The sequence below is a fragment of the Lepidochelys kempii genome, chromosome 9 (assembly GCF_965140285.1).
Source record: "Lepidochelys kempii isolate rLepKem1 chromosome 9, rLepKem1.hap1, whole genome shotgun sequence".
Classification (NCBI taxonomy): Eukaryota; Metazoa; Chordata; order Testudines; family Cheloniidae; genus Lepidochelys; species Lepidochelys kempii.
The window spans coordinates 85,658,448-85,685,758 of record NC_136388.1 but is presented as its reverse complement, the minus strand read 5'-3'; the positions used below and the strand labels follow the sequence as shown (position 1 = coordinate 85,685,758).

At 42.1% G+C, this 27,311-nt stretch overlaps 1 protein-coding gene across 7 annotated transcripts in view; it reads left to right on the top strand.

Moving 5' to 3' along the window:
- GAB3 (GRB2 associated binding protein 3) overlaps positions 1-27,311 on the top strand; it is a 105,215-nt gene that overhangs the window by 55,245 nt on the left and 22,659 nt on the right. For 2 of the 7 annotated variants that reach the window (XM_073361254.2, XM_073361256.2), the window contains one exon: positions 18,918-19,221. In XM_073361254.2, coding sequence (XP_073217355.2) covers positions 18,918-19,221 — 304 coding nt within the window. The other 5 variants (XM_073361258.2, XM_073361255.2, XM_073361259.2 and 2 more) reach the window with 5 other exon arrangements.

Below are 27,311 nucleotides of genomic sequence, written 5' to 3'. Positions count from 1 at the left end.
CGCCAAAGAGAAAGCACCTGTTTGGGAATACAGTTCTGTCTGCCTGTAGTTTAGGAAATTGCATTTTTGCTGTGCCTAGAAGAGTCGGACCATGAAGGGAAGAACTGAGAATTCCAAGGAAATAGATTGAGGGACACGTTAGCTCACAATAGTATTGTGATAGGACCGTAACGTTGTATAAATCAGAAATATAAAGGGAAATGTATAATTCACAGTTCTAAGAAGGTTCAGTGTGCAATGTGCCAATTTTAATTATTTTCCATGTCTGACCCATTATATTCTGATGGTGAGGAAATGATTTAATAGTTTTGAGCACTGTGATTTCATCGTTTGGTTAAGCAAGGGAAGTTTGAGAGTAATGTAATTTAAAACAAACAACAAATACACCCTAGTTAGTATTTGATTTAGTCTTATGACATTCCGTTACCTTAGATAAGTCACAGTCCATAAATTAAAAGCAACATTATGCAAAGTATACAAGTCAGTGACACATTGTCTAACTAAAAGACGTAATGCACACCAATATTAGCAGACAATATTAAAAAGACTTAACCTGTATGTGAACCTCGTGTGTGAGTGAAGAGCTCAGTCCTCTCTGATCCATTCCAAAGCCCTCTGATGGCAACAAAAAGACTCCCATTGACTTCCATGGGCTTTGGATCAGGCCCTAAGTTCCAATTCCAATTTACTCTTTTAACATGTGCGCTAGTATAGGGTAGGTAGAGGGTGAAATTGATACGCTGAGAAACAAAGCACTTGTCTGTGGAATTTCACATCCAGTGTTCCCTCTCCACACCAGAGCGTGGAACTTCACACAGGCTTATCTCATAAGCATGAGAAGTTTAAGTAATAAATGCTTAGATGCTTGAGCCGACTTTACCCATGTGCAGAATACAACTAGAAATGGTAGCTAGATTTCAAAGGAAAGTAGTTTTTTTTTTCATATAGGGAATGAAAATATGAATTTTTAAACCTGTATTTCCACTCAGAATGCTGCTTGTTTGCAAGAGCCAGATAATGCAGGAAAAGAAAAAAAGAAAAGAAATAAAAAAAACCACACAACCAACAACTCACAAGGAATTCTTAAAAATAAGTTAATTACATACAGTCAAAAGTGGCATATAGAATTTTGTTTTTATTTTGTATTAGATTTATGTACTTTGAAATTAAAAAGGCAGGCAAATGTTGATGCGTTATCCTAGACAGCCCTATGAATGATCAGCATGTTTCCACAAACTAAATAAGGTCAAAAAGTAATTCTAAAAAGAAAAAGTCCAGAAATCCAGCTCCTATGAAATGTAAAGTCAGGGAAGAATAATTGAGTAGCTTTTAAAGAAGAGAAAAAATAAGTTCTTAGAATTAACTATACTTAATCAGATATAGAAAGGAAAAATAACACATCTTAGGTAGTAAAAATCCAGTTAAAAACAATAGAGATGAGAATAAAACAGCTTTTTTAATTCCTTTTTTAATTCCTCTGTAATTATCCTAGTAGTGTACTCTGAATTAAGTAGTCTTGTGTATATCAACTATTCAGAGGTTCCTATTGTTATTGCTTGATCGTCAGTGTTTTTCAAATAAAGCCAATATACAAAATACAGATGGGCCCAACAATGGAGTTCAGATCCAAATCCAAACTCCCTTAACTGTTGTGCAGTGTTCAGGCCCATCCTGGGTGAGTGGATGGGGTAGTGGTGTATGTATGTGGAATGTATTATCCATACCAGCAATATATATGTATGTGCAATCTGAGCAAATAATTTATTCAACAAATGTCACCACTTAGTCTTGTTTGTTTTTGTTTGTGAATTGCCTGCAAGCAGCTAAGTATTTTCTTGGGTGAGTTCATGCTTAGAATTATTGACTGAATAATTCTGGGAAATAGGTCTTGATCTGTAAGTTGTTCAAATGTTGTTTTTTTGTAAGTATTCAATTATTGAAATTTGAGCTATGATGGTTAGTTTTGATTGGATGCACAAATCACATGGTGTGTTTCTGTTCACTGATTGGATCAGCATGAATAGTAGAATCAAGTTTCCAGGGCAAATACTCATATTTACAAATTTAAAATGTGTTAATTACTTATCACTTTTGCCCTGGTGGTGCCCACAATGTGCCAGGCACTGTCCACACATAAATGAAAACCTACTGCCTTCCCAGATAGCTCATTATATCTTTTTCCAGTATTGGCTTAAATGTTGCTATTTCTACAACCCCTTTATCAGTCAACTTGTGGGCTAGAATCTTCAGAGAATGAGGAATAAATTCAGCTGACAGGAATTCATATGAAAATTAAAACAAATACTTCGGGAAAATAGCATGCAGTGTTATGTGTATGCATACCGCTCTTCTGTATGTTATAGACTGGTGTATCGACATCATCCAGAGCTATTTATAAAGCTATAAACAGATACAGACAATATAGCTGAATAACAACAGGAGTGTGCAAGCCAGTTCAGATGGGAAAGCAATCATTTCCCAAAACTTGAACTGAGGCCAAGATGCAAATATTTGTAGATTAAACACAAGAACCACTCCTGGTCCAATTAATGTCTTAGTCCACAAGTGACCCCATTGAAATCTACAGGGCTATTTGTGAAGTTAGGTAATATTCATTAAGAGTATGTTTGCCCTACTGACATGAGTAGAAGAAGCTTCTATTGGCTTCAGTGGGTGCATCCCATCACTTCTCCGTTCCAACTGGTATTGGAATTGTTCAAAACATGGAATGAAATCCTGAAGTCCAGTGGAGTTTGGCCAGGATTTCATCCGGGAGGTTCCCTTCCCAGTCTGCCCTGAAGCATGAAGTGGCAGGAATCTGACCAGAAGACCTCTTCCCATGAGATTTCTATCCCGCTTTTACAGGTGTAACCCTTCTGCCCATCAGAGTTGGCATCAACAAGGGCCGGGTTCAGTATCTATGGGTTCCATTCCAATAACACAATGCAAAACTGGCTCGAGCCCCCACCCAGTGACCTGGGACAAATATATACCACCCCCGCTGGGTGCCTCCAAGAGGCAATACTTCCCCTCTCGCAAGCACGGAGTCTGAATGTAGCAAAAAAGCCTTTTAATAACAGAGAGAAACAATGCGGCATTATGTTGGGGAAACACCACCAACAGGATTCATAACACAACCCATGAGCAAAAACCCACCCCAAGCAAATTAGGGCGTGTCCTTTCCCTTGGGTTCTTGGGTCCAGCAACCCGAAATCACCCAAAGTCCCAAAAGTCCACTGGCCCAAAAGTCTCTGTCCCTGGTCAGGGCAGCCCCAGAGTTCGAAAGTTTATCTGCAGAGCTTTACCTCCCAACCTGGGTGGAGATGGGCGGGGGGGGAAGAGAGGTAAGGGGCACCTGACATGATCTGAAGCTCTATAGGCCTTGGCTCCACTCGCCGCCCCACGAACTGCTTTGCTTGGCTCCGCTCTGCGGCCCACAAGCAGCTCCCGCCATCCCACGAACTGCTCTGCTCCGCATCCCACAAGCAGCTCCTGCCAGCCTATGAACTGCTCCACCAGCCTGTCCACAAGGCACTCCAGCCCTCCTGCAAACTGCTCCACCATATATCTTCAGGCTCCCCCACTACTTAACACAACGCTCAGTGATTTCAGCTCTTAGTCAGTTCAGCTCTTTGGTGAATTCAGCTTGTAGTAGGGGAGCCTCAGTGCTGGTGCACCATTAGCCCAAAGTGAGCTCAGCAGCTTGTAACTAGACTCCTAACGGAATCAAAATTAGCTCTGATATTCCACAGTGGAGAGAGGAGGAAGTGCAATTAGCATGTAAGGCCCTCACTAAAGGGCCCATGCCACCAAGTATTAATACTTGTCTCCAGCCTCTCTCAATTCACAGAGTTTTGGAACCCATGACAATTGCCTAGCGAGTTCTACTTAGTTGATGGTGAATCCCTCCATCATAACAAAAGGCCAAGTACAGTTCCAAGCACAGTTCCCATAATCAGGGTAATAACAATTTATTCTTCCTGCCCCAATAACAGAGACACTGGGGATCCCACAGCAGCCAAAGTGACCATTTGGGCAGCTGTGGCCTCATTCTAGGCGGTGTGGGTGTGCCTATGCAAATGAGATCGGCCCCTGAAGTTCTTTTCCACAACTTGCCACACCTCACCACCAGATGTCAGGGTGGAGCTCATCCTGACACTGCTTACACAGGCCTGAGGGATGAAATCTTGCACCCATTGAAGTCAGCGGGAGATTTGTCACTGACTTCAGTGGAGCCAGGATTTCACCCAGTAAGACTGGGTATTTCCTACAGGACTCAGCCCTTCAAGATGTTGACTAATCTGCCCCCAATCCAGCAAAGCACTTAAGTGTCTGCATAATTTTTCAGCATGGGAGGGAGTCCCATTTGTAGTCTACGAGACTACTCAGGGGCTTAACGGTAAGCACATGCTCAAGTGCTTCGCTGGATTGGAGCCTAGTGATGATATATTACTATTTCCATCTTCCTTTCTTTGTGTATATGTTGGGAATGTTAGTTCTTCTTTTCAGCATTTTTTTGGCGTAATCTCTAGGACAAATCTGCCCTGGACACCCTAGTCATTTATGACAGGGAGAGTGCTGAAGCTTCCTGAAGAAATCTCAGAACAACACAAATATTTCCAGATTTGATCACCTCCCAAAGGAGTTATTTATAGAGATCTTCCCCTTATCACTTGGATGAATCTTTCTTTCTCCATGCAATTTGCAGTGGGAAACAGGATGCAAAGACAAATCCTGCTCACCTTACTGTACAAGTAGTACTAGTGAAGGCAGTAAGGTGTGAGTAAAATCATCCAGATTTGTTTAGAAAATATATTCGATCTGTCATCTTTTTATTCTACTATGAATCAAGCTGCGAGAATTTCCTAAAACCTCTCAAATGAAATCTTGGCAGTCAATCCTTTATTTACATTCTTGTTGAGCAGCATTGTTAGTATCAGCCATCACCATCACAGCACAGACCTTTGTGGCTTTTTCTGAACTCCCACTGTTCTAGTTACCTTGGTAATTAAATACAAAATGTTACTATTGCTGAAGAGTTGGGTTTATTTAACAGCATTGTGGGGCTCCTGCTACCAGAGTCACTTTGCCCAATTTCCTGTTTATGTTCCTTCTCTTCAGAACTAGAGCATCATGTGAGTTCAGACAGTTAAAGATAGGCTGCATGACTGTTGCTGACCTCATACCACATGCTCAGTTAAGGTGAAACAGCAAAATTTGTTCTGTTTCTATAGAATGTACTGAGAAAACGGCCAGTTCTAGGTAAAGGAAAAAGAGAGACTTCAGATAGCTCAAGACACAACATAATCTACAGGCTCTAGACACCTGCAGTTTTTTCAGCCTTTAACTGCTTTGCACATCTGTATTTACAGTAAGCTTACATGCTACAAGAAAGGGCATTAGCCCCCCACTCTGTTTCTTTTTACCCTCAGCAAAGCAGCGTTGGAGTCTTTCCATAAAAGCAATTAGTTTAGCAGCCTTACTCAAAATTTCTCAAAAGTTCAGTTCCCTTAATACAAGCCACTTCCCACCCAACCCTCAGAATAAGAAGTTAATTCTCCATTTACTTGAGTTGCATTACACCAGCAGAGAATTTGTCCCCAGATGTGTGCATTTCATTGCTGTTGTCCTTTTAAATTACATGGGCGAATAAACAAAACAGAGTAACTGCAATTTTTATGAAGCTCTCAGGGTACATCCAAAAAATCACTTTAGATTCCATAGGAATTTCAGGGATGGGACTAATAAGGATTCCCTAATAGGCAATAGGGATTAACCTATACTCTATTCAGTATTAAATTGTCTTACTGCTTTATTGATAATTAATAAACCATTTGTAAATGAATTGGAGAAATCTCCAATGTACCCATGTCATTTTACAAAAATGACGTTGGTGTTGCAGGAGAAATCGTCACTGGCACAATTGTGAATGACGGCTACACTGCTAAATCCATGAGCACCATGGGAAAAATGTATTGGTTCTTTCATACATTTTCCTGTTTCTTAATCAGTTTACGTAAAGGGCCTAGTCTAGCCCCCTTTGAAATTAGTGGAAGTTTTACTTTAACTTCAACTTCAGGTCAAACAGAATGAGATCCTAACTGAACAGAATAGGAACACTAGTCCTTTGCATGTTTCTAGTGTTTTTTCATCCATAGCTCTCAAACCACCTTACACAGGTGGGTATGTTTAATTATCCCCATTGTACAGATGGAGAAACTGAGCCGCATGGAGATGAAGATCAAAGTGTTCACATTTGGATGCGCATACAGTTTCGGCACATACATCCATATTTGGTCACTTAAATAAGTGGCCTGATTTTCATCGGAGTTCATCATCCAGAGGTGGATGCATTTCAGTGATGAGTGAACTAGTCATTGCATATGTAAATTGTAATCAGCATGTACAATTTGTCGAGTACTTTAGGATTTTTGGGTGAAAGGAAATATAGGAATCTAAGTTACAATCATGTCATCTTAGATATTACACATAAATATGCGGTTGATGGGAAAAGGGGAATGGAACTAAAACCCTTGGCTAGCTGGCTTATCTGTAAACATCCTCACATAAAGAGCCTTGCCTGTAAGTCTTCACTGTCAGCAAGCTCAGACGCCTGGGAGAATTCAGCAGCATTCAGAAGGTGCAATTTGAGAGGACCAGAGAGAAGTAGTTTTTTCAGCTTGCAAACCCTGGAAGGGAAGGAAAGAGAAGAGGGTGCTCCATTGGGGGGGAAGAGAAGAGGAATGCACCCAAGGGTGATGGGAGACCATCAAATGGCTTAAACCCAGTTCCCTTGTATCCAGTTGTTTCGACTTGTTTCTCCTGCCTTTGGGATCTGCCTATTGAACCAGTATCTACTTTACACCCTGATTAAAAAAGAAAAGAATCCTGTAGCGTTCAGGGCACCTTAGTCAAGCCTGCAGTAAGTGAGCAGTTTAAAGTAATTGAGATTGCCATCCTCACAGGAATTTCACGTGATACCTTAAAAAGGATGGATGTGCCCTGTGCTTCGGCAGATTTCACTCAAAGGTTCGCTTGATTGTTCTCAGACTGAGTTTTTGACAGTCTGCAGATCCTTGCAGGCTTTGCTTTTAAAATGACACTCAATCAAGACAATCACTGTTACTTTTCTCAGAACATTGTCACCTGAATCTGTTTCCACTCTACATTAGTCATAGTAAAATAATATCCAGACTGTGCTTGAAAGATGTCATTTTATATGGTTATTATCTTGTACCTTTTCTACTGAAGCTTGGAAGACGAGCACAGAACAAAACCCCCCCAGATCAGCTCCAAAGACCAGCAACCATTAGGAAAATTTTCATAGGGACCCAGACTTTGGGCTTATAATAAATAGGACCCAACACACTAAACATGTACCTTTTAGTAATGAGTCACATTTACACTTTCAGTAAATGAATTAAAAGGAGCCTTCAGATATTCGCAGGCATTTATTGGCAGAAGAGCTCCAAGATTTCATCATTGCTCCAGGAAGGTTAAGGAAACCCTACTTTGGGATGACCACTAGTAGCATGGCTTATTTATGACCCATATTTGGACTTCATTGTTAAGTGAGCACAATTAAATGGGTCTAGTCCTGCAGTCCCTTACTTATGTGTCTCGTCTCCAGGGATTTGGATGAGCCTACTTCTGTAAAGGTTTACGAGACTGGACGCATGTTCAGTAGTTTTGCACTATCAGAGGCTGGCTTGCATTTAACTCTGAAAGTCACCAAAGAATGAAACTCCTCTCTGATAGCACTCATGATATATTGCAAGCACTGAATATACTGTAAAAGGACAGGGCCTGATTCTGTGCAGTGTTAAAACAGATTTAGACCTGGCATAAAACTTACTGGCATTGGACTCAACAACATAGGAGCCTTGTATTGTAGGAAGTTATTTTATTCTGGAATCACCTGTCCAGTCAATATCCTTCATTTTAAAGATTGGAGACACTTTTACCCCATCCCTGTGCCAATAACATTCACATTTTTTATTTACTGGAGAGCCTCTTGCTGTACACAGCTTGTCTTCAGGAAGGTCCTAAGATGTAACTGAAAACAAAGTGAAAGAGGCAGTTACCAGAACTGCTTTCTGTTGTCCAGGATGTTCCTAATGGGAAATCTCTGCTTGCAATACTTGCATGAGAAGGAAGGAGACCATCTCTTTTCCTGGCAACACCCTACAAGAAAGTCCCTGATTAACAATTTTGTGTAACCTGTGATGACTGCTGTTTCTTTGCTCACTCTTGACTAAAATGACACTTAAATGATGATTTAATCAAACATCTGCATTTGCCCTCCCCACAAAACACATTTTTTCTACTTTAAGAGCTTGATTTGAAATCTTCTCAATGGACTTTTTAAGTAATGAAATTCCAGAGCTTTCAGGTCACTTTGACTTTGACCCTGCATGCCCAAAGGAACATTAGCTTTACAAAGAATTTGCATGTTTATTAAATAGCAGTGACTCACTCAGTTGCAGATGTTCGTATATATAAAGTACCATAAATATTATGGATTAGGATGTGGAATATATGATGGGAATCTGTTTGGGGAAGCAGGCAACATTTTGCTCTGGTTTTATTCAGTTTATGGCAATCTTCTCTTTCTGTGCAAACCATAGGCTTCTTTCTGTGCATTACAGAAACAGAGAAAATCTTGCTGGTTCATGAAGACGTCATCTCAGATGCTTTATTATAATGCATTGATCACACACTGTGGTGCAGGAAATTTTCAGACAAATGCTTTCAGTCAATTAAATATATGTGTATCACCATGAAAGGAACAAGGTATTTCCCCTCTGACTGTGCCGGTAGAAACTTAGTAGGTCCTCAGAGCAAAATTGTTGCTGGCTTTCCTGAAATAAGGTCATTTCAGAATCGTATTGAAACTGAGTAAATGATTCACTTCTCAGCAGATGGCAATGCAATGAGATTAGACATTAGTCTATCCTAAAATGATCACAACTCAGTCATTTGCAGTAAGATGAGCAGCACCATTCTTGGTGGTCTCAGCACAAAGTTAGCTTTGTAACTTGATGCTCACTTTGTTCCTAAATGGACACTAGCCTTGGGGTGGATGGTGACAGCAGGAGCATCAAAAACCTAACTGCAGAGTGGTGAGGAGAGGGAAGGGAGATAGCATTGGCAGCAGTTGCGTTGTGTAAACACAGTGACAGTTAGGCTGGGTAACCAGGGTAGCAGAATGTCAGGTATCTTGTGAAGCTGTCTCACTAACAGAAAGGGCTTGGCAGTCCGTTTAGTGAAATGAAAGCAGAAAGTAACCCAGCTGGAGCTGGCATTGGCAAAAGCTTCTGAGGACCTGGCATGGAAGGTGAGACACAAGTGGCTTTACTGCTGTTTTATTTGGAGCCTGGCGCCCTCAGAGATATGTTATTACATTGGTGAGGTGCCTGGACCATTCACCAGGACCAGCACTCGGGACTAAAGCTAGCTGAAATTTGGAATTTCTGGCTTGCAGGACGTTTCAGAGGACTCAGGATAGGACCGCATAAGCGATCTTGCTACTACTTTTCCTGGCTTGCGGCCTGGTCCGGAGGCCCTTACCCATGTGAATAGAGGCTAGCACCCCCGGGGCCCCAACTGAGCGCTTTCATTAAAGGAAGTGTCAGGGACAGGGTGGATAAAAATCAATTATTTAAAAAAAAATTTTTAAATTAGATTTTTGTGATGAAGTGATTTGGGGGTTTTTTTTTGAGGAAAAAGCCAATCTAAAGATAGATACTGTGACAAAGCTCTGTCCTTGCCTCCATGGGTCCCGCATTTCCTGGCGGATTTCGCTAGCCTCAGAGGCTCACTGTGACTCTCCACGTAACCCTTCTTTCTCTAGAGACAGTCTAGAGACTGTCTCTCTAGAGACAGTCTAGAGACCGCTCTAGACTCTAGAGACAGTCTAGAGACCGCTCCCACTTTCTCTCAGTCTACTGAGCCATTTTCATCATAAGCCAGCAAGGGAGGTGAGGAGAAGTTATCCCTCCTTGCACAGTCTCTGTTGTCTCCCAGTCTCCGTGATTAATCAGGAGGGCAAAGGTCGGCGGGGGCAGCCCAGGCCCACCCTCTACTCCAAGCTCCAGCCCAGGGACCCTAATAGTATCAGCTATGATAGCTGACCTTTTAGAAACATGACATGTACAATTCCCTGGGCTGCTTCCCCCACAGCAGCCCTCACTTCCTCAAGCTCCACTTCACCCTTACCTCAGGGCCTCCTTCCTTGTGCCTGATATGGTGTGTACTACTCAGTCTCTCCAACAGCACAACTTCCTCCCACAGCTCCTGACATGCACACCCACCTGACTGGCTGGGAGGCTTTTAACTAGTTTCAGCCAGCCCCTGATTGGCTTCAGGTGTCCCAATCAAACTAGCCTTCTCCCTGCCTTCTGGAAAGTTTTTAATTGGCCCCAGGTGTCTTAATTGACCTGGAGCAGCTTCCATTTCACTTAACCTGGTACCAGGGATTTGTTTAGCCTGGAGCTAATATATCTATCTCCCACTACTTTTCTATAGCCACCTGGCCTTGCCCCGTCACAATACATTATAGCTCAAAGATATCTCATCATGGAACAGGGATTATAAATTCTGATTCTATAGTATGAGACAATATATTCATGTAAATGTTTAAGAAAAGTTTTGTAAATGAGTTCCAATAGTTCATGGATTAGAGACCCAATCTTACCAGGTTCCAGGGGTTTATGTATAGATTATTTAGGTTAATCTTTCTATCCACCCAATGGGACTCAGTGCTCAGTTTAGAAGATACCATCAGAGATGCTTAGTTTTGCAGTTCTCAAACTGTGGATTTGTGTCTCCAGAGATAACATGCTTGTTAACAGCAAAAATGTTTTAAATTAAATAAATAAATGATATATAGAGGTTTGAGAACTGCAAAACTAAGCATCTCTGATGGTATCTTCTAAACTGAGCACTGAGTCCCATTGGGTGGATAGAAAGATTAACCTAAATAATCTATACATAAACCCCTGGAACCTGGTAAGATTGGGTCTCTAATCCATGAACTATTGGAACTCATTTACAAAACTTTTCTTAAACATTTACATGAATATGAATATATTGTTTCATACTATAGAATTAGAATTTATAGTCCCTGTTCCACGATGAGATATCTTTGAGCTATAATGTGTCTTAATTAAAACTATTTTTAGATAGATTTTTTCCTCAAAAAACATTTTATCAAAAAATCCAATTTTTTTAAGGTTTTTTTTTTTAAATCATTGGTTTTTATCCACCCTGATGAAGACCATTTAGGTCTTTGGATGAAAGGGGTTGTGATTAAAAAATAGAAAGTATGAACTGCATACTTTTATACTAACGTTATATCACATAGCTATATGTGTTCTCATATATGCTTACCTGCCAGTATGTATTTTGCACATGAGTATTTACAAATGAAAATATGTTCACCAAACAAAATGCTCTTCGGTTGACACACAATCCTTGTTTACTAGTGCTCTGGCTGTTTTTCTGTACATTATTGTTTTTGTTTGTGGCTTGTCTTACCTGACTTTTATAGCTCACACCAACATCACACCTCACACCACTTATTTGGCATGTATGAAGATATTGGTATGTGGGAGCGGCAGTCATTTATGGAAGACTACTACTGTAGTAATAAAGACAGAGGTATTCCTTTAGAAGTGTCTGTGGAGATTCTTGACATTAAAAACTCAGAGGCAAGCAGAAAATACTGATGTCTTGTGTTGCATACAGCAACACCTGGGCATCAGACCAACGCTGCTCTAAAACCTCTCCTTTCATTGGCAATGGACCATTCCACGTGTGAAGGACAGATGAAAATGATTATTAATTTGTTCCCTCTTATCTGATAGTTGTGGTTTTCTGACGAAGATGGCTTTCTAGTGCCAACTATGGCAAACTTCTGAAGCTATATAAACATACAGTGAAGTCCTCAGCAATTTCGAAAGGCACCAAAATAAATGTAATATTTCTTCTGGAGACTGTCTACATTACAATAGCAAAACTAAATGCAAACTGGGGAATTTTTTTTCCTGGAGAGATCCCAGCCCTTCTCCCACTGGAGTTGAGCTAAACTCCCCTGTAGATTTGATACTGTGTTTAGTTTTGAGCATGTAAACAAAACAATCCTCTTTCCAAACTCTACCGGTTCTGATCAGATGAAACCAAACTATCCCCATGTCCACGCTCCCACTTCTGGTTTTGCTAGTTTTTGAAGTGTCCGTGAAGCTCAGCATGATCAGCATTCACAATATTGCCCTGCCCTCAAAATGCCAGTTACTTGCTAGTTTTGTGTTGACAAACCGGAGCAGCAACAGAAACTGTTGCTGAGACAGTGACACAACTTTATTTCAAAGTGATCCTGCAACTCTGGTAGCTCGATGAGCAGCTTTTTAAGTGGATTGCGAGGAATGAATTCAGACAATCCCTGGATCCCAGTTACACTGCAATAGGAGAGTCTTTTAACCATCTGTAAACACACCCCAAGAAAAGGCAGAGAAAGTTTGACCTCTGTAGTTGCTTGCAGATAAAGGTGATAGCATGTGTGGCTTTCTTCAGTATGCATACAAAGTCAGCCAGATTTGCATATCTCATAGAACTGCATGAATGTCACATATTGGCAAATGTGTAATCATTTCAGATGAGTTTTGCAATGCAGTCCCTGGGCGCTTAAAACTCTCAGCACATAATGCATTTAGCATAGTTGAATGTGCAAAAGCTTTTTAGGGTAAAAATATTTTTTGCAGATCAGAGGCATAAAAATGTAGAAAGCTTTTTAAAATGGAAATAACCTGTTCTACAGTAGCTGTTAACTGTACCAGGATATGGTGGTATGATGAAAGTTTAAACAGGGAAAAGAGGTAAAAAGCAGGCTCACTAACCAAATAAAACCCGGATACAAGTAAAAGCCTGACTTTGCCTTTCCCCAGAGAACTGAGACATGCCATGTTGTGAGCCCTTGTGTCAACTGGAAAGTAGTAATGTCGGTTGAAAATAAATGACACTACCTGTCACTTATAAAGAGGAGGGTTGGCCAAGTGATTAGGAATTATCCTAGGATTTAGGAGACCTGCATTCAAGTCCCTACTCCAGCACCTTGGGCAAGTCATTTAGTTTCTCTGTGACTCTGTTCCTGGTCTGTGGAATGGAGATAACAGCACTTCCCTGCTTTGCAGGGCTGTTGTGTGGATAAATACATTCAAGTTTGGGAGGTGCTTAGATACCTATGGTAATAAAGGCCATCTAAACACTAAGGAAGGTAGATGTACTGTAATGCTCTTTATCTAAGGATCACAGTGCTAGTATTTTTACAATCACTAATGAATTAAGTGTGACATCACCCGCGTGAGGCAGGTCTTACCTTACTTTATTGATGGGTAAACTGAGGCACTGAACAGTTCAGCCACTTCCCCAGGCTAAAATGGTGAGCCAGAACTAGGAATAGAACCCAAGGGCCCTGACTCCTGGTCATGGGTTGTAGGGCCTGATGCTAACCCCACTCATCTCCATGGAGGTCTTATGTGGGTTTCTGTGGAATCTAAGGGTGTCTCCGCTGCGTGGGCTCTGTAGCAGATATGTGACTGGCTATGTCTGCTGACATGGACGAAGGCAGTGGCATTTTTTGACACATGTTCTATTACTCATTTTCTTTATCATTATAAACCACAGAGCATCTTACTAGCCCCAAGAATTTGATTACAGAGAAAAAGAAATTGTGTAGTGGTAGAAACCGCCTTCTGCTACGGTTGTTTACTCCAAATGCTCTATTGAAGCACATTAGAAATTTAGTCATCTTTTTGAATGTCAGGACTGGGATTAGCAAGAACCAAAGGCCCTACAATGTTTTATCTCTCTTTCAGCTCGGTTTTCTTTATAGATTTGGTAAGGAAGGGTAAATTGCTGGTGGATTATATGACTAGGTTTGGAGTCATCTGTGGTCTTAAGAGACATTGTGCAGTGAAGAGAGAAACTGAGTCTTCTGCTTGAAATCTACATTACTGCTAAGTATGTGACTGCTTTCATTTGTGTCACCCTACATAATTCAGCATTTCACCCTGAGCCTTTACCTGGCGTTCCTTGCACACCCAGACCTCCATTGAAGTTGGGTCTTGCATGCTTAACTGTCCACCCCTCTCCAGCAGTTCCTGACATACAATCTTTATAATAGAGCTAAGAATAATATAATTTTATCACACATTTGTAAAAAAATTAAAAAAAAAAATAAATCAAGTTGTATGGCCACAATGGTGTGGAAGTGAAACCAATGCAGTTACAATCATTTTACAATAGCAGAGAATCTGGCCCAAAGTTTTGAAATGGCAGATTTGAAATACTTTGTACAGAATTCTGTTCTAGCTGATGATACTGTGCTGTAGCCTGGCTTCTGGAATTGTGATTGAGATCCTACAGACTTTAGATTCAGCAAAGCATAAAGTCTAAACAAACTGAGACATAGGGTTGTCCTGCACTGTACCTTGAACTCCTTAGGAATGTTATGTCTCAGATTGTGTGCTTGATTCTCAGCATGGAGGGGGTGGAGGAAGCTGCTTACAGTTCCCTGATTCTGTGCCAGCCCAGCTCCAGCATTGGTTAGAACAGCCTAGAGTAGCTACCCTGGGGGAATCAGAGCAGCTGGCACAGGAGTGCTTCCTCTGGGTTTATGCCAGCAGGGAGTTCAATAGGCATTATCTGCTGATCATTTAGAGCCAGAATTATATCAAAGAATCAAGCCTTATATATTTTGTTTTGTGATGGACTGTTAATGATACAAGCATGATATTTTATTGAGTATTGGGCTATTCCCTGCTAGGTTATTCAGCAAATGTCACCCTTTTTAAATTGTGAAACAGCATTCTCTTGGGTTTTGTCCATAAATTCCTTGGCTCTAATGAGATCAGACACATCTGAAGCTTCTGGGCATTCCCCCACATAAACGGTAATTGCAGTAGAACCTCAGCGTTATGAACACTTCAGGAATGGAGGTTGTTTGTAATGCTGAACAAAATATTATGGTTGTTCTGTCAAAAGTTTACAATTGAACATTGACTTAATACAACTATGCAGAAGAAAAATGCTGCTTTCAACCATCTGAATTTAAATGAAACAAGTGCACGAACAGTTTCCTTACCTTGTCAAATCTTTTTTTCAACTTTCCCTTTATTTTTTTAGTAGTTTACATTTAAAACAGTAGTGTTTTTTAGATTTTTTTCCCACTCCTGAATATGTTGACCTAAATTTCAAGTGTAGACCAGGCCTAACACAGGATAAAATCCTAAGCATGCCTTGTTTTCACTAAGATAAAAGATGTGTTCTTACTTCATGTTAGCTAACCTGGCCACTAAAATCCTAGTGAAGACAAGGCCATTTGTAGCTTTAACACATGGTACTAGGCCGATGTAGAGACTGTGGAGAAGCCTATAGCTTACCTTGCCCTGCAAACTCATGTTAAAATTACAACTACCCACCTTTCTTCTTGTATTTGCTTTTTTTTGTTGCTGTCTCTGCTGCCTGACTGCGTACTTCCAATTCCAAATGAGGTGTGTGGTTGACCAGTCAGTTTGTAACTCTGGTGTTTGTAACTCTGAGGTTCTACGGTATTTTCAAAAAGTTGCATAAAAATCCACAGCTAGGTGGCATATCCTAAGTGCCAGTGTTTGAAAGCAATTAATCGGGCACTTTGGGAGAGAAGGGCAAATATTACATAGCCGTATTCTTTTTTCATTAAAGCACGTGGCTTGAAAGCGAGAGAGTGGAAAAAAATATATAACTGTGCTTCTTCACTGAGGCTAGTGACATGTCTGTCCAATCAACTCCCAACTCAGGAACTGTGCGTGATAGGTGGAGAAGCCCAGAAGTTGGTTAGGAGAGAGATGTATGTATTCTGTGGGTATAATATACACCTCACCACTTCAGAAACTGCTGGTGTTCTCCCGAAGGTGCTCTGAGTTTCTCCACAAACAAAGAAACAGATGTTTAAATCTTGACATGCTGTCAGGACCTGTCCTGTTTTACAGACCTAATCATTAACCAAAATCTTTACAGTGTTTGTATTTGCATAATAATGTTTTCAAGGTATGAAATTTCACAATTTGTCCTTAAAAGAGATTGAATCTCCAGGCCTTGTGAGAAACGGTCCTTGATGGCCTCTGTCCATTTTCAAGAGGACAGGATTCCACATCTCAAAAACCACAACCATGCTAGCTAATAACCTGGTTGGAAGATGCAACAGGAGGGCCAATGGGCAAAGAGATCAAATCACCCTCTGACTTCCAGAGGTCAAAAGATCAAGAGTATACCATAGTGGGCAGTATGCAGGAGGGGGAGGAGGGGGGGGGAAGCTTGCATTGCCTATGCTTGTGCTCTCCACCCTACACCTACACCCCCTTCCTGACCTGGCCCACCATGCCTCATTCAAGTCCCTTCTCAAAACCCACTTTTCCACATAGGCTGACAAATGATGGTTCAGGCTTGCAAAATCCTTCTTTAACATATTACTTTAGTCTCTGCCCCTGGTTTGGACAGCCTTGCACTTTAGAAGTAGGTTGTGGTATTGCTGGTTGAATGGACATGCTTTTAAGTAAGCAAGTCAATGAATATTTTATTGGAGTATTTATTCCGTGTACATCTCTGATGGTAGACTCCCAAAGCTTTGATGTGTCCTGACCAAGAGGACTGGAGACCCATCACGTTCAGTTTATTTGCATCAAAAAAATATGAGAATAACAGAAATCAGCTTCAAAGCCTTCACTGTCAGGCAGCTAATTTGGGGTCATGTTACATTTCCTTCTTGAGTAATGTAGTCCATAGGGGGGGGTTTCCTCCATATTTTAGTGGCCGTTGTACCCATTGGATTTGAGAATCAGCAAAAACTGTAGTAATTGTATTGACTTTTAAGGTATATAAAGAAGGATTTTTACATAGCAGCTAAAACATTTTGCAACCAATTGCTTGGTCTTGAGAGATGCAGGACCTGTTTGCCAGCTTAAAAATAGCCTCCTACCACAAAACGGGTATGATCATACTCACACTAAGATTTCTCAAATGACAGACAACTGCTCAGTTTTGTGTTATGATGACTAGTCATTTTGCAAGCAGGAGTTGAGTAAGATTCAGGCAAGGAGATCATTTCTTCTGTTGTTCAAATTGTTTTTCTTGCTGTCCCTTTTGAATTTTATGAAGCCAATGGCCATTTAGCAGATGTAGTGAACTGGCTAAAGTGTGTGTGTGCCCCACTGCTCTCTAGTGGGTGGAATCAGAATTGCTCATCTAAGAGTCATAGCTCCTATACTGCTTGCAGCCAGTGAAGATGCTCCTTTCATTCAAATGCTTTTGGAGCAAAGGAATCTAGTTTTGTCTCTGCTATCACTGTGAAGTTCCAGCTGACCAAGTGTGCAGGGTAGTGGTAACAGATGTTCTTAGGTGGCCAGTGTAATAATAATTATACAGTGTACTAGAAGTTCTGTGAAGGTAGAAAACAGCTCTAAGGTTGGTCATATCACGGGGACATGTCCTATTTCCCTCGGCCAGCCATCAAAGACAAACAGCATTGTTTTATTTTTGATCATGTGACCTGATTTTATCCAATCACATTCTTTATAAAAATTCAGTCGGTGAAGAACTCCTAATTTCTTAATTTAATATTTATCCATGGAATGGGACATATGGAGTGGGGTCACTTCTGGGTCTTGTAGTAAGTATATTGGTGACAGCTGTAACCAACACAGCACTGTATGTGAACTGAAACAGCTGGTGAAATGGAGGAAAAAAACAGATGTCTTTCTTCCCCCCCCCCCACCCCAAATACTGCATACAGCTTTATAAAATCATATGGTGTCTTAATCTATATGTGCCTTTACTTAACCCTGTGTGAAATCCAGGCTATTAATCATTTGGGCCAAAAAGAGATAAATATTTATTAATTTACAGTTCTGGGCAGAGAGAGTTAAACAAGCCGTTATGTGTGATATACAGGATTTTGTAGCTTTCTGAAGTCATCTGTTTAACTTTTTAGCACTGCAACCCCCTCAAGATCTGTTCTTCTTAATTTGCATAAGTAACTGTCAGCTCATTAACAGCTCTTTATTAGCGCAAAAAAACATCTGATGGAAACATGCTGGGTTCATCTTAAGGCCTTGTCTTCACGAGGAGAAGAGGTGTTTTCTACCAGGTGTTAGCTAACACATGGTAAGTAAGGCCATGTCTACAGTGTGGGGACTGTAGCAGCATAGCTATAGCACTGTAATTATCCTGGCATGACCCAATAGTGCAGACACAGCTTAGAGTGATGGAGGTTTTTGTTGTTGTTGTTGCTATAGAAACACCACCTCCCCTAGCGACGGTAGCTAGCTCAAGGGAACCATTCTTTTGTCAACCTAGCCACATCTACACTGGGGATTAGGTCAGCATAGCTACATCCCTCAGGGGCATAGATTTTTCCCCACCCCTGAATACTGTAGCTATGTTGACCTAAATTTCAAGTGTAGACCAGGCCTAACACAGGATAAAATCCTAGGCATGCCTTGTCTTCACCAAGATAAAAGATGTGTTCTTATTTCATGTTAGCTAACCTGGCCAGTAAAATCCTAGTGAAAACAAGGCCATTTGTAGCTTTAACACATGGTACTAGACTGAGGTAGAGACTATGGAGAAGCCTATAGCTTACCTTGCCCTGCAAACTCATGTTAAAATTACAGCTACCCACCTTTCTTCTTAGAGTAGACGCACCCTATGGGGATGGATTTCAAATCACCAGTCACAGTTCAGCCTGGTGATTAAGATAAGCATAGAATCTAAAGAAAATATGCATATTTAGGTCTGTTGACAAAATGTGACAACCAGTTTGAAGGCTAAAGCAGGAAACAAATTCCCCATCTGTGACATGTGTCCAATTGTGTCTCCTGCAGGCATGGCGGAAACGCTGGTTTGTGCTCCGCAGGGGCCGCATGAGTGGGAACCCGGACGTTCTGGAGTACTACAGAAACAACCATTCCAAGAAACCCATTCGGATCATAGACCTTAATGAGTGTGAAGTGCTGAAGCATTCAGGGCCCAACTTCATCAAGAAAGAATTTCAGAATAACTTCGTCTTCATCGTGAAAACTACTTACCGCTCCTTTTATTTGGTGGCCAAAACGGAGGAGGAAATGCAGTTATGGGTTCACAACATCAGCCAGATCTGTAACTTCGGACACTTGGAAGATGGCACAGGTAGGAATGGAATCATGGCTCAAGCTCTGTGGAAATAAACTGGAGCTGGAATCTCCCTCAGGCAGCACAGTGGCCAGAGGGGAGTGGAGACTTATCCCCCTGGGAAACATAATAGTACCTGTGGTAATTGGTTTGATATTTGAAAGATTGCTTAAAACTATCAAAGGTATCAGTTCTGCTGGGTATAAATAATAACCAATTGGTTTTGGTCTCATTTCTGTGAACTAACTCCTTTTTGAATAAACCAACAGATTTTTTTATAAAAGATACTGTTTATGTACAATACTGATTGAACATTATCCAATGGGACTTTATATTTCATTACGTGCTCTGTATTTATTTAGTTTGACTTAACATCAGTCACCCATCTCAGAGAGAGAGAGAAAGTGTCCTAGAAAGTTCACATTATCTCAAGCATTATAAGATGTGATTTATAATTCTTAATGCTAAAGCTGTAAAGCCCTCTTACTCTTGTAAAGAGAAGAAAAGGCAGAAAAAAGAGGCAGAGAATCAAATGCTCCAGGAGCAAAATGCTCCAGGAGCGTGGTAGGAATGTGTGTCTAGATCCAAGATATGTTCCTGCTGGTGAAAATGAAGACAAAGTATTTTGTCAAGGCCTCCACCCATATATAGAAAGATACCATAAGATAGTTCATTACAGTGAATTTGTTGGAGCTGCTCCTAGAATTAGCCACTACAGGTTGAATCTGGCCATTAATTAAGACAGGAACCTGTATCATTAGCTCGATTTTTTTAAAATGAGCCATTCAGCCTCAGATAAATGCAAACTGTATTTTCCCCAACATTTCCAAGGAACAGATACAGCAGTGATTTGAAAGCAGCAGAGGAAATAAATCAGATTGAGTCTCATGGTCACGAAGAAGGCCATTGCAACAACAGAAGTGGATGGTGCTGGGGGAACTCACTGAAATATTTGTCTCATTAAAAGGGATAATAGCACTTTTAATCTCATATATTTGAAAGGAGACAGAAGACCATGCTGGGATGCTTTAATTTCCTCTATTACAGTTCATGCATTGTTTAATCTTCTCTTCATTAGTATGCTCAGAGGGGGAATGGAAGGGACTGGGGAGATTTGGCAGAGTTCCCATTATAACCCCGATAGCTGCCATTTTCACATTCAATTTAGAATCCATCAGGGAAACTTGGTGTAATGTTTGGTATGTGCCAGTGTATAGCCGTAACTCCAAGTAGCAAAGTAGGACTTAGACACAGGCAGCATGAGCTAGGAGCCTTGAGAGGGCTGGAATCACTCGCTCACCTGAGCTTGAATGAAATATGAGGATGGTTCAGACACAAACTCTCTTAACCTTGCTGAACTTGTAAGGTTTGGGGGGGTTGTTGCTGCATTGTTGTAATTACTTTATGTACAATTTCATCAGAATGTCTAAAATGAGGGTAAGGCTGTCCCTGTGAAGCTAAAGAGAAAAAGTGTCCTTCTACTGTGGGACAAAGAAGTAAAGTCATGAAAAACCAAAACAGGATAGATGAAGGTTCGTTTCAGTGAGGCCCAGTTGACTAGGTCTGGGCTGTATTTCGCTCAAAGGGCCTCTCCAATTTGATTTGAAGTGATCCTTTTATAAAGGCAGTAAGTGTTTGCCTGAAGTCAGGATACCTTCTGAGCTAGTGCTCAAGCAATGTTCAGGCCTTATCTTCTCACAGTTTGTGCTCCAGTCTAAGGCTTCATGTACCCTTGGAAGTTTTATTGGCATAACTAGAGCCTGCACTAGGGACTTCTGCCAGCGCGACTGTGTTGGTCAGGGATAACGTCTCTTCACAACCCTGAGTGACACAGCTATGCCAGCAGAAGTGTAGTGTAGACCTAACCTTAGACGCTAATATGCTGATATAATTTATGCCAAGGGAACCCGTATAAGCACTTTGATACTAATAATACTGTGTCCTCACTAGATCATTTTGCTAGTTTAACTATGCCAATATAGTTGTATGCAAGGCCTAAATTGCTTTAGAAACTGATTAATTTGGTTCAGCTTCTTTGTATGAGCACTCTTAAAATGGTTTAAAAAAGCCTTAAAACATCCATGTTGTTTAATTCAATTACTGAATCTGTAGTTACCCCTGTAGTTACCCCTAATATAGACAAGCCCTGAGTCTTGCTACCACACTATACTATAGGAGTCTTCACCCTTATTCAGACTTTTAAGAGCAGTCATTATCTCCAGAGTCATTAGGACCCATATCTGATTTATCGTGAAACATCTGGTGGTCTGATAAAGATTGGGGAAGGGGTGGATTCAGGGTTATATTCTGGTCCAGTTTGCCACCAAGTCTATAAAGTTGCATAGGTTGTACATCAACTTTTAAACAGCTGCTGATTACTCATGCTTACTAGAAGCACCTAAATCCCCAAAGTGTCTGTAAATTTCAACAAATTACCATTAAACATGAATATAAGAAGAGAACAGAGCTGTGAAATGCCATGTGCTTTTATGACTTGAAGTCTTGTGTGTAAAAATATTCCCAGGAGTGAATCATCATATCAAAGATAAGTCAATTGTGGGAAATTCTAATAAGCTTTTCAGTGCATTAAAAATTAATATCCAAGCCAATATTATGTAGCTAACCGATCATTCTTAATCCATGTACCTTTTTCATTTGTTTGTGACTGTCAGGCCAGAATCTAATTTCAGATTCCTTGTGCATGATGGGTGCAAAAGGGTAGTGGCAGGTTTACCCAGTGACTAAGCCATATGCCCAGCGCTCTTGTGCTTCGAATTAGCCCCTTCAAATGGAGAAGAGTTGGGGTTAATAGCCAGGCTCATACGATCAAAGAGCCACTAATCTGGCATTTCTACAGCCAAGATGGGACAGACACGAATTACAGTTTGAGAGCCCTACACAGGGTCCACCACAAGTAGCTGTTTTCGGTCAACACAGAGAGGGACAGCAAAGAGTAAGCGAAGAGAAATGCAAGTTCCAAATAGATGTCAGGAAGCACCTGTGTGCATAGCTGTCGGGAAGGGTTTACCAGGCAAGGGTGTTCAGGCTGCAACATTTGAGTAACCCAAGAAACCATGCCACTTACTGGTTACACTAGGAAATGGCAGCTAGAGAAGGAACTGTGCAATCCTCCATCGTGTTTCTGCTTTGCACCCTTTTCTGCTCTAGCAGAATCCAGCTGGAGTTGCGAGACTCCACACCAGTATTTCCCTACTCCCTCTCTTTAACAGCCTGCTCCCAGCCCGGAATAGCTGAGAAGCACAGGACAGAACTCCCTTGGAAGCACTTCTGCCTATACTGCCTACAATGGGCCAGGGAGAAATAATTAAGGCATTACCACAGTGGTGGGCACAGTATAAAAACCTAAACAGACAGATTATACAAGCCTTGTTTCCCTATCACAGGCCACAGATGCCTGTGCTGGTACAGCATGGATAGGGTACGCTGGTACCAGTGTGTAGGAACACAGAAAACCTATCAGGTCATCAAGTCCCATCACCGTGAAGGGCAGGATCCATTCCCAGAGAGAGGACTCTAACCCCACTTGCTGCTGAGTCACCCTTTTGCTGTACACCAGGTGTTTGCAAACTGTGGTCCACAAAGCACCTGCTGGTGACCCATAAATTCACTGCTGATTGGCCACGTGGTGCAGGCTCTCATCTTTGTTCCCAGCAGCTTTTACAGGCTGCCAGGCAAAGAAGAACTACAAAATCATATGGGAACAAGCAGGAGCCAGCCTTGCTGCTTACACAAGGAAGGCATCCAGGGAAGCAAAAGAAGTAAAGGACCACGTGGCTGGGCAGCATGTCCAGGAAAGAAAGGAACCAAGGAGCAGAAAAGCCCATGCAAGAAGAGAGGAGGAAGAGGGGACCAGGCAGCAGAGAAGCACAACACGCCCCATGTGGCATGCATGCTGAAAGGATGGTTAACTGGAGCAATATAATCTAACAGGATTTCATCGGAGAACCTGTTAAGGTTGTTTAGGGTTTCCCATTACCAAGCCGTACTTTCAAAGATTATAACTCTGCAATAAAAACTCCTCCAGGCTGCATCTTGGCAGGGAGCTCCTCAGCCCAGGAGGGACCTTTCATCTTGAATTCTCTCTTCAAATTCCTCCATGTGCCCCTGGTAACATTTCACATTGAGTGTGACTAATCTGCTCCTTGCTTACAAAGGCAATCACCTGGCAATCGCTGTGTTACTCCCTACCCCATAAGTGAAATCCCTGGGCTTGCTGCCTTGCACAGGTGAGCTCAAAGTATTTCAAAATATTCCTCCATGCAGGTGCTTACAGACTGTAATCAAGTCACCCCATAACCTTCTCTTCATTAAGCTAAATAGACTGAGCTCTTTGAGTCTCTCACTATAAGGCATGTTTTCTAATCCTTTGACCATTCTTGGGGTTTGTCTCTCTGAACCTTCTCCAGTTTATCAGCATCCTTCTTGAATTGTGGGCACCATAACTGGACACAGTATTCCAGCCGCAGTCTCACTAGTGCCAAATACAGAGGTAAAATAACCTCTGTACTCCTACTCTACATTCCCTGTTATACATCCAAGGTTTGCATTAGCTCATGGGAGCTCATATCCAGCTGGCTAGCCACCATGACCCCCTGAAAAAAACAATTCGAATTTTTTGTGTGTAATTTTATCCTTCATAACGTTTACCTCCCTATTTGTGTGCTCCTGTGTCTTATTGCCCTGCCCCCACCTCCTCTGGTCTGCAGATGATGCCAGCCTCATCAACCCCCTTCTTAGCTCCTCACAAAGACATTTCTGTGCCTCGTTCCAGGCCACCCCTCCAGGCATGGAACACCCTCCCTGAAGTGATCCATAAGGTGCTATGCACTCCTCTTTCAGACCTGCCGCAATTCCTACAAAAAACAAGCCAATTAATAATGACTCAAGGAGCCATTATTAGAAAGTGTCTGGGGATACAGTCTTTCTATCTTTTTGAAGTCCTGCTTGGAGTTTATTGGGGAAATTGTACAGTAAATTATCTGCAAATCGGAGAAAGTGGGGTAGCCCAAGTACACAGAAGAGAGTCAATCTGGAAATGGAAGCACAATGGAACATGCTTGAATGAAAAGGCTTAATGCTAATGGAAAGCCAGCCAGAACAAGTGCACCACCACAGTCAGAAATATCTGCTGGATTCAGACCGTCCTTTCCGGAGGCAAAGGGCTGATACCCAGGTCCTCCATATGGGCCATCCAGGGAGAAGCCCCTTGCTTCCATAAGAGAGCAAACCCTGAGGAATCCCTGCTGTCACATTTTGATTTCTGAAATCACGCTGGCCAAGCTGAATAATTGACTTCTAGCGAATAACTATATTTGTCCTCAGCTCCCTTTAGCTAGCGATTGATCATCAGGATATTAGGAGGAATTATTTTATTCCAGCTAATAAAGTATATACTACATTTCCATTGTGGGTGCTGCTGAGACATGACGTTTGTGGCGGGTAACTAGTAAAATGTGAAATGAGCGAGTCCGACTTGAGAAGTGAGCAGTGAGAGCAGAGGACTGGGAGCCAGGAACTCTGACTGTGAGTATCTGAATGCTTGGGCAAGTAACCTCTCTGCCTCAGGTTCCCCTCTGTGCAGCAGAAATTATACTCGTTAGGGTGTGATGAGGACTAGCTAATTAGTGCCTCTGAAGGTTAGTACTGTCATGATTGCTCTTTGATTCCCCTTTTGTTTCAGGGCTTGGAAGTAGGAAAGAGCACAGGTGACAAATAAACACACCCCTAGCCTGTGCTTTGGAATCAGTGGAAAATGGAAGGCAAAACGCCGAAAGAGAGGTGAGCGCTGGCGTCTTAATGGACCGGGGCAGCGCACAAGAGGGAAAGCCAAGTTCATCAGGTGCAAAGCACTGAGCGGATGTCGGTGAGAGCGATGCAAACCAGGAGGCTCCTCGGTGTGGGAACTATGCTGGGAACATGCACAGTTAATGAGTGGATTTCTAATGGGATTCTTCTGTCTTCTGGCCCCACCCGCTCTTGCTTTGACTGCAGACTCAGCCTGGGAACTTCCATTCTTTCCTTGAAAAATAGAAACCTGTCCGGTGTGCAGCTCCCCGCTGTATCTGTGTGTGGCTTGTTCTTGTAACTCTGACAAGTGCCTTGGCAATGCAGCTGTTGTGGTAGCAGTCACTTCTCTCTGGTTAAAACACAGAATAGTCAGGCAGGGGCAGTTCCTGAGCGGGGCTGAGAACCTACAACCTCCATTGACAGAGAAGGGTGGGTTACACAGAACCTCTCAGGCTCCAGCCTAACACCTTGTTGTTGAAGACACCTCCCCAAAGGGGCTGTTCTCCCCTTTGTGTGTGTGTCAGGGCAGGGGTAGGTTTCATCTCCGTGGGAGGGATCCTTATTTTCCTTTTTCTCCATGTGAATTTAGTGCTCATGCAAAATGGGTGCCCCACAAAACAGCCCTCCCCTCCCCCCGCCAACCAGCATGGGTTGGTATAGGCAGCAGCACAACCAGCTTACCCCCATCGGACTAGATGGCTCTGGTCCTTGTGTGGGCACGAGGGGAATTGTCAAGGCACCTCGCAGTGCTTACTGGAGAACGCAGGGACTACTCCCGCTGGAAGGGACTAATCCCTCCCTGAGCTCACCTGGGGGCAGCATGACCCGGGGCCTCTTTAATGCCATGGTCTGGTCCATTGCCACAAATTGTGGGAGGGTATTTTCATCTCCTTGACTTTTCTGCTATACGGCCAACATGGAACCTGGCTGGGTGTGTGCTGTGATGGGGACACCTGCCTGAAACGCTGAAGTCATTTCACCTCCATCCCCAAACAGCCATCAGGTGGTAATGACTTTCAGTCCCTAGACAGGATTTGAACCAGCAAATGAAGGGCAAAGAACCTCCACTGAGGTGAGTTATGCACAAACGTTGAAGGGCGATCACCCAGCTAAGCGTGCAATGGAGAGATCAGTCCTCCAGGATCTACTGCACTGCAGAGGTTGGGTTTTTAGTCCTTGCCATCACTTAAGTTGCAAATGAACTCCTCTGCAAAACGGTGCTGCTCTGTTACCTCTTAGTAATATACAGAGCCCAAATCCAAACTGGATGGTGCTACATTCAAAACACACAACCACCCCGCTGCCCACTCCCCAGCTCTTCCTTGGGGCAATTAGCACTAAATGAAGCAATTACTTTGGCAGCAGAGTCAGCTCGCTGTCTTGTTGGGGTGGGGTGGGAGGAGGCAAAATGGCATAAAGCTTATTCTCTGCATTCTTTCTGTAGAAAATGGCCATGCGTAATTTATTCTCCCTGGCTGCTGCAGTATAACTTTAATGCACACCGATTCTATTACCAGCAAAGCCTGCAGAGCTGACCTCGTCTCTTGGGAGCTCACTACAGATGTCAGAACAACCCGAAAGTTACGAAAGGGCACAGCCATGTTCCCCCCATCAGTGCAGTTGACTGTGACTACAATGTACTCCAGACCTAAGAGTCTTTACCAGTGGGATAACTCTGATGCTAAAGGTAGTGAATTGCAGATGGAATTAGTGCCTGTCAATTCTGAGTTTGTATTATTAATCCAGAGAGCCACTGATTTCTCCTTGTTGTGCAGTTTTTTAGATGCAGTCAGATGGTGACATGAACACGTTTTCCTGAGATTCCCACAGAATTAGCTCAGTATATATTTGAGTTGCCACAGTTTAGGATGTAGCTCTAAGAATTCAAAGTCTGAATAGCTCAGTTCACCATTTGAGCCTGTAGAGAAAGTCTTGGTGGTAAAACTTCTGGAAAAGTTCTTTAGCTTGTTTGTAATGCTTTGGGCCATCAACACCACCCAGCAGATGTAATACGCTTTAAGAGCCTGATCGTGGAAACACTTACTTTCAGATGTAATCCCTTAGTACTGTGAACAGTGCTATTGAAATCATTCGATGCAAGATTCAGGAAAGCACTTAAGCATGTGTCTAAATTTCAAGTGAATGTGAAAGGCATAGATTTAAGCACATGCTTAAATGCTTTGCTGAGTCTGGGCCTAATTGTGCATAGTATTGGGCCCTAATCCGGCAAGAAGAAATAGTTGTCAGACACAATATTGAAAAGAAAAACACAAATCCCCAGTAACTCCATTGCTGAACTT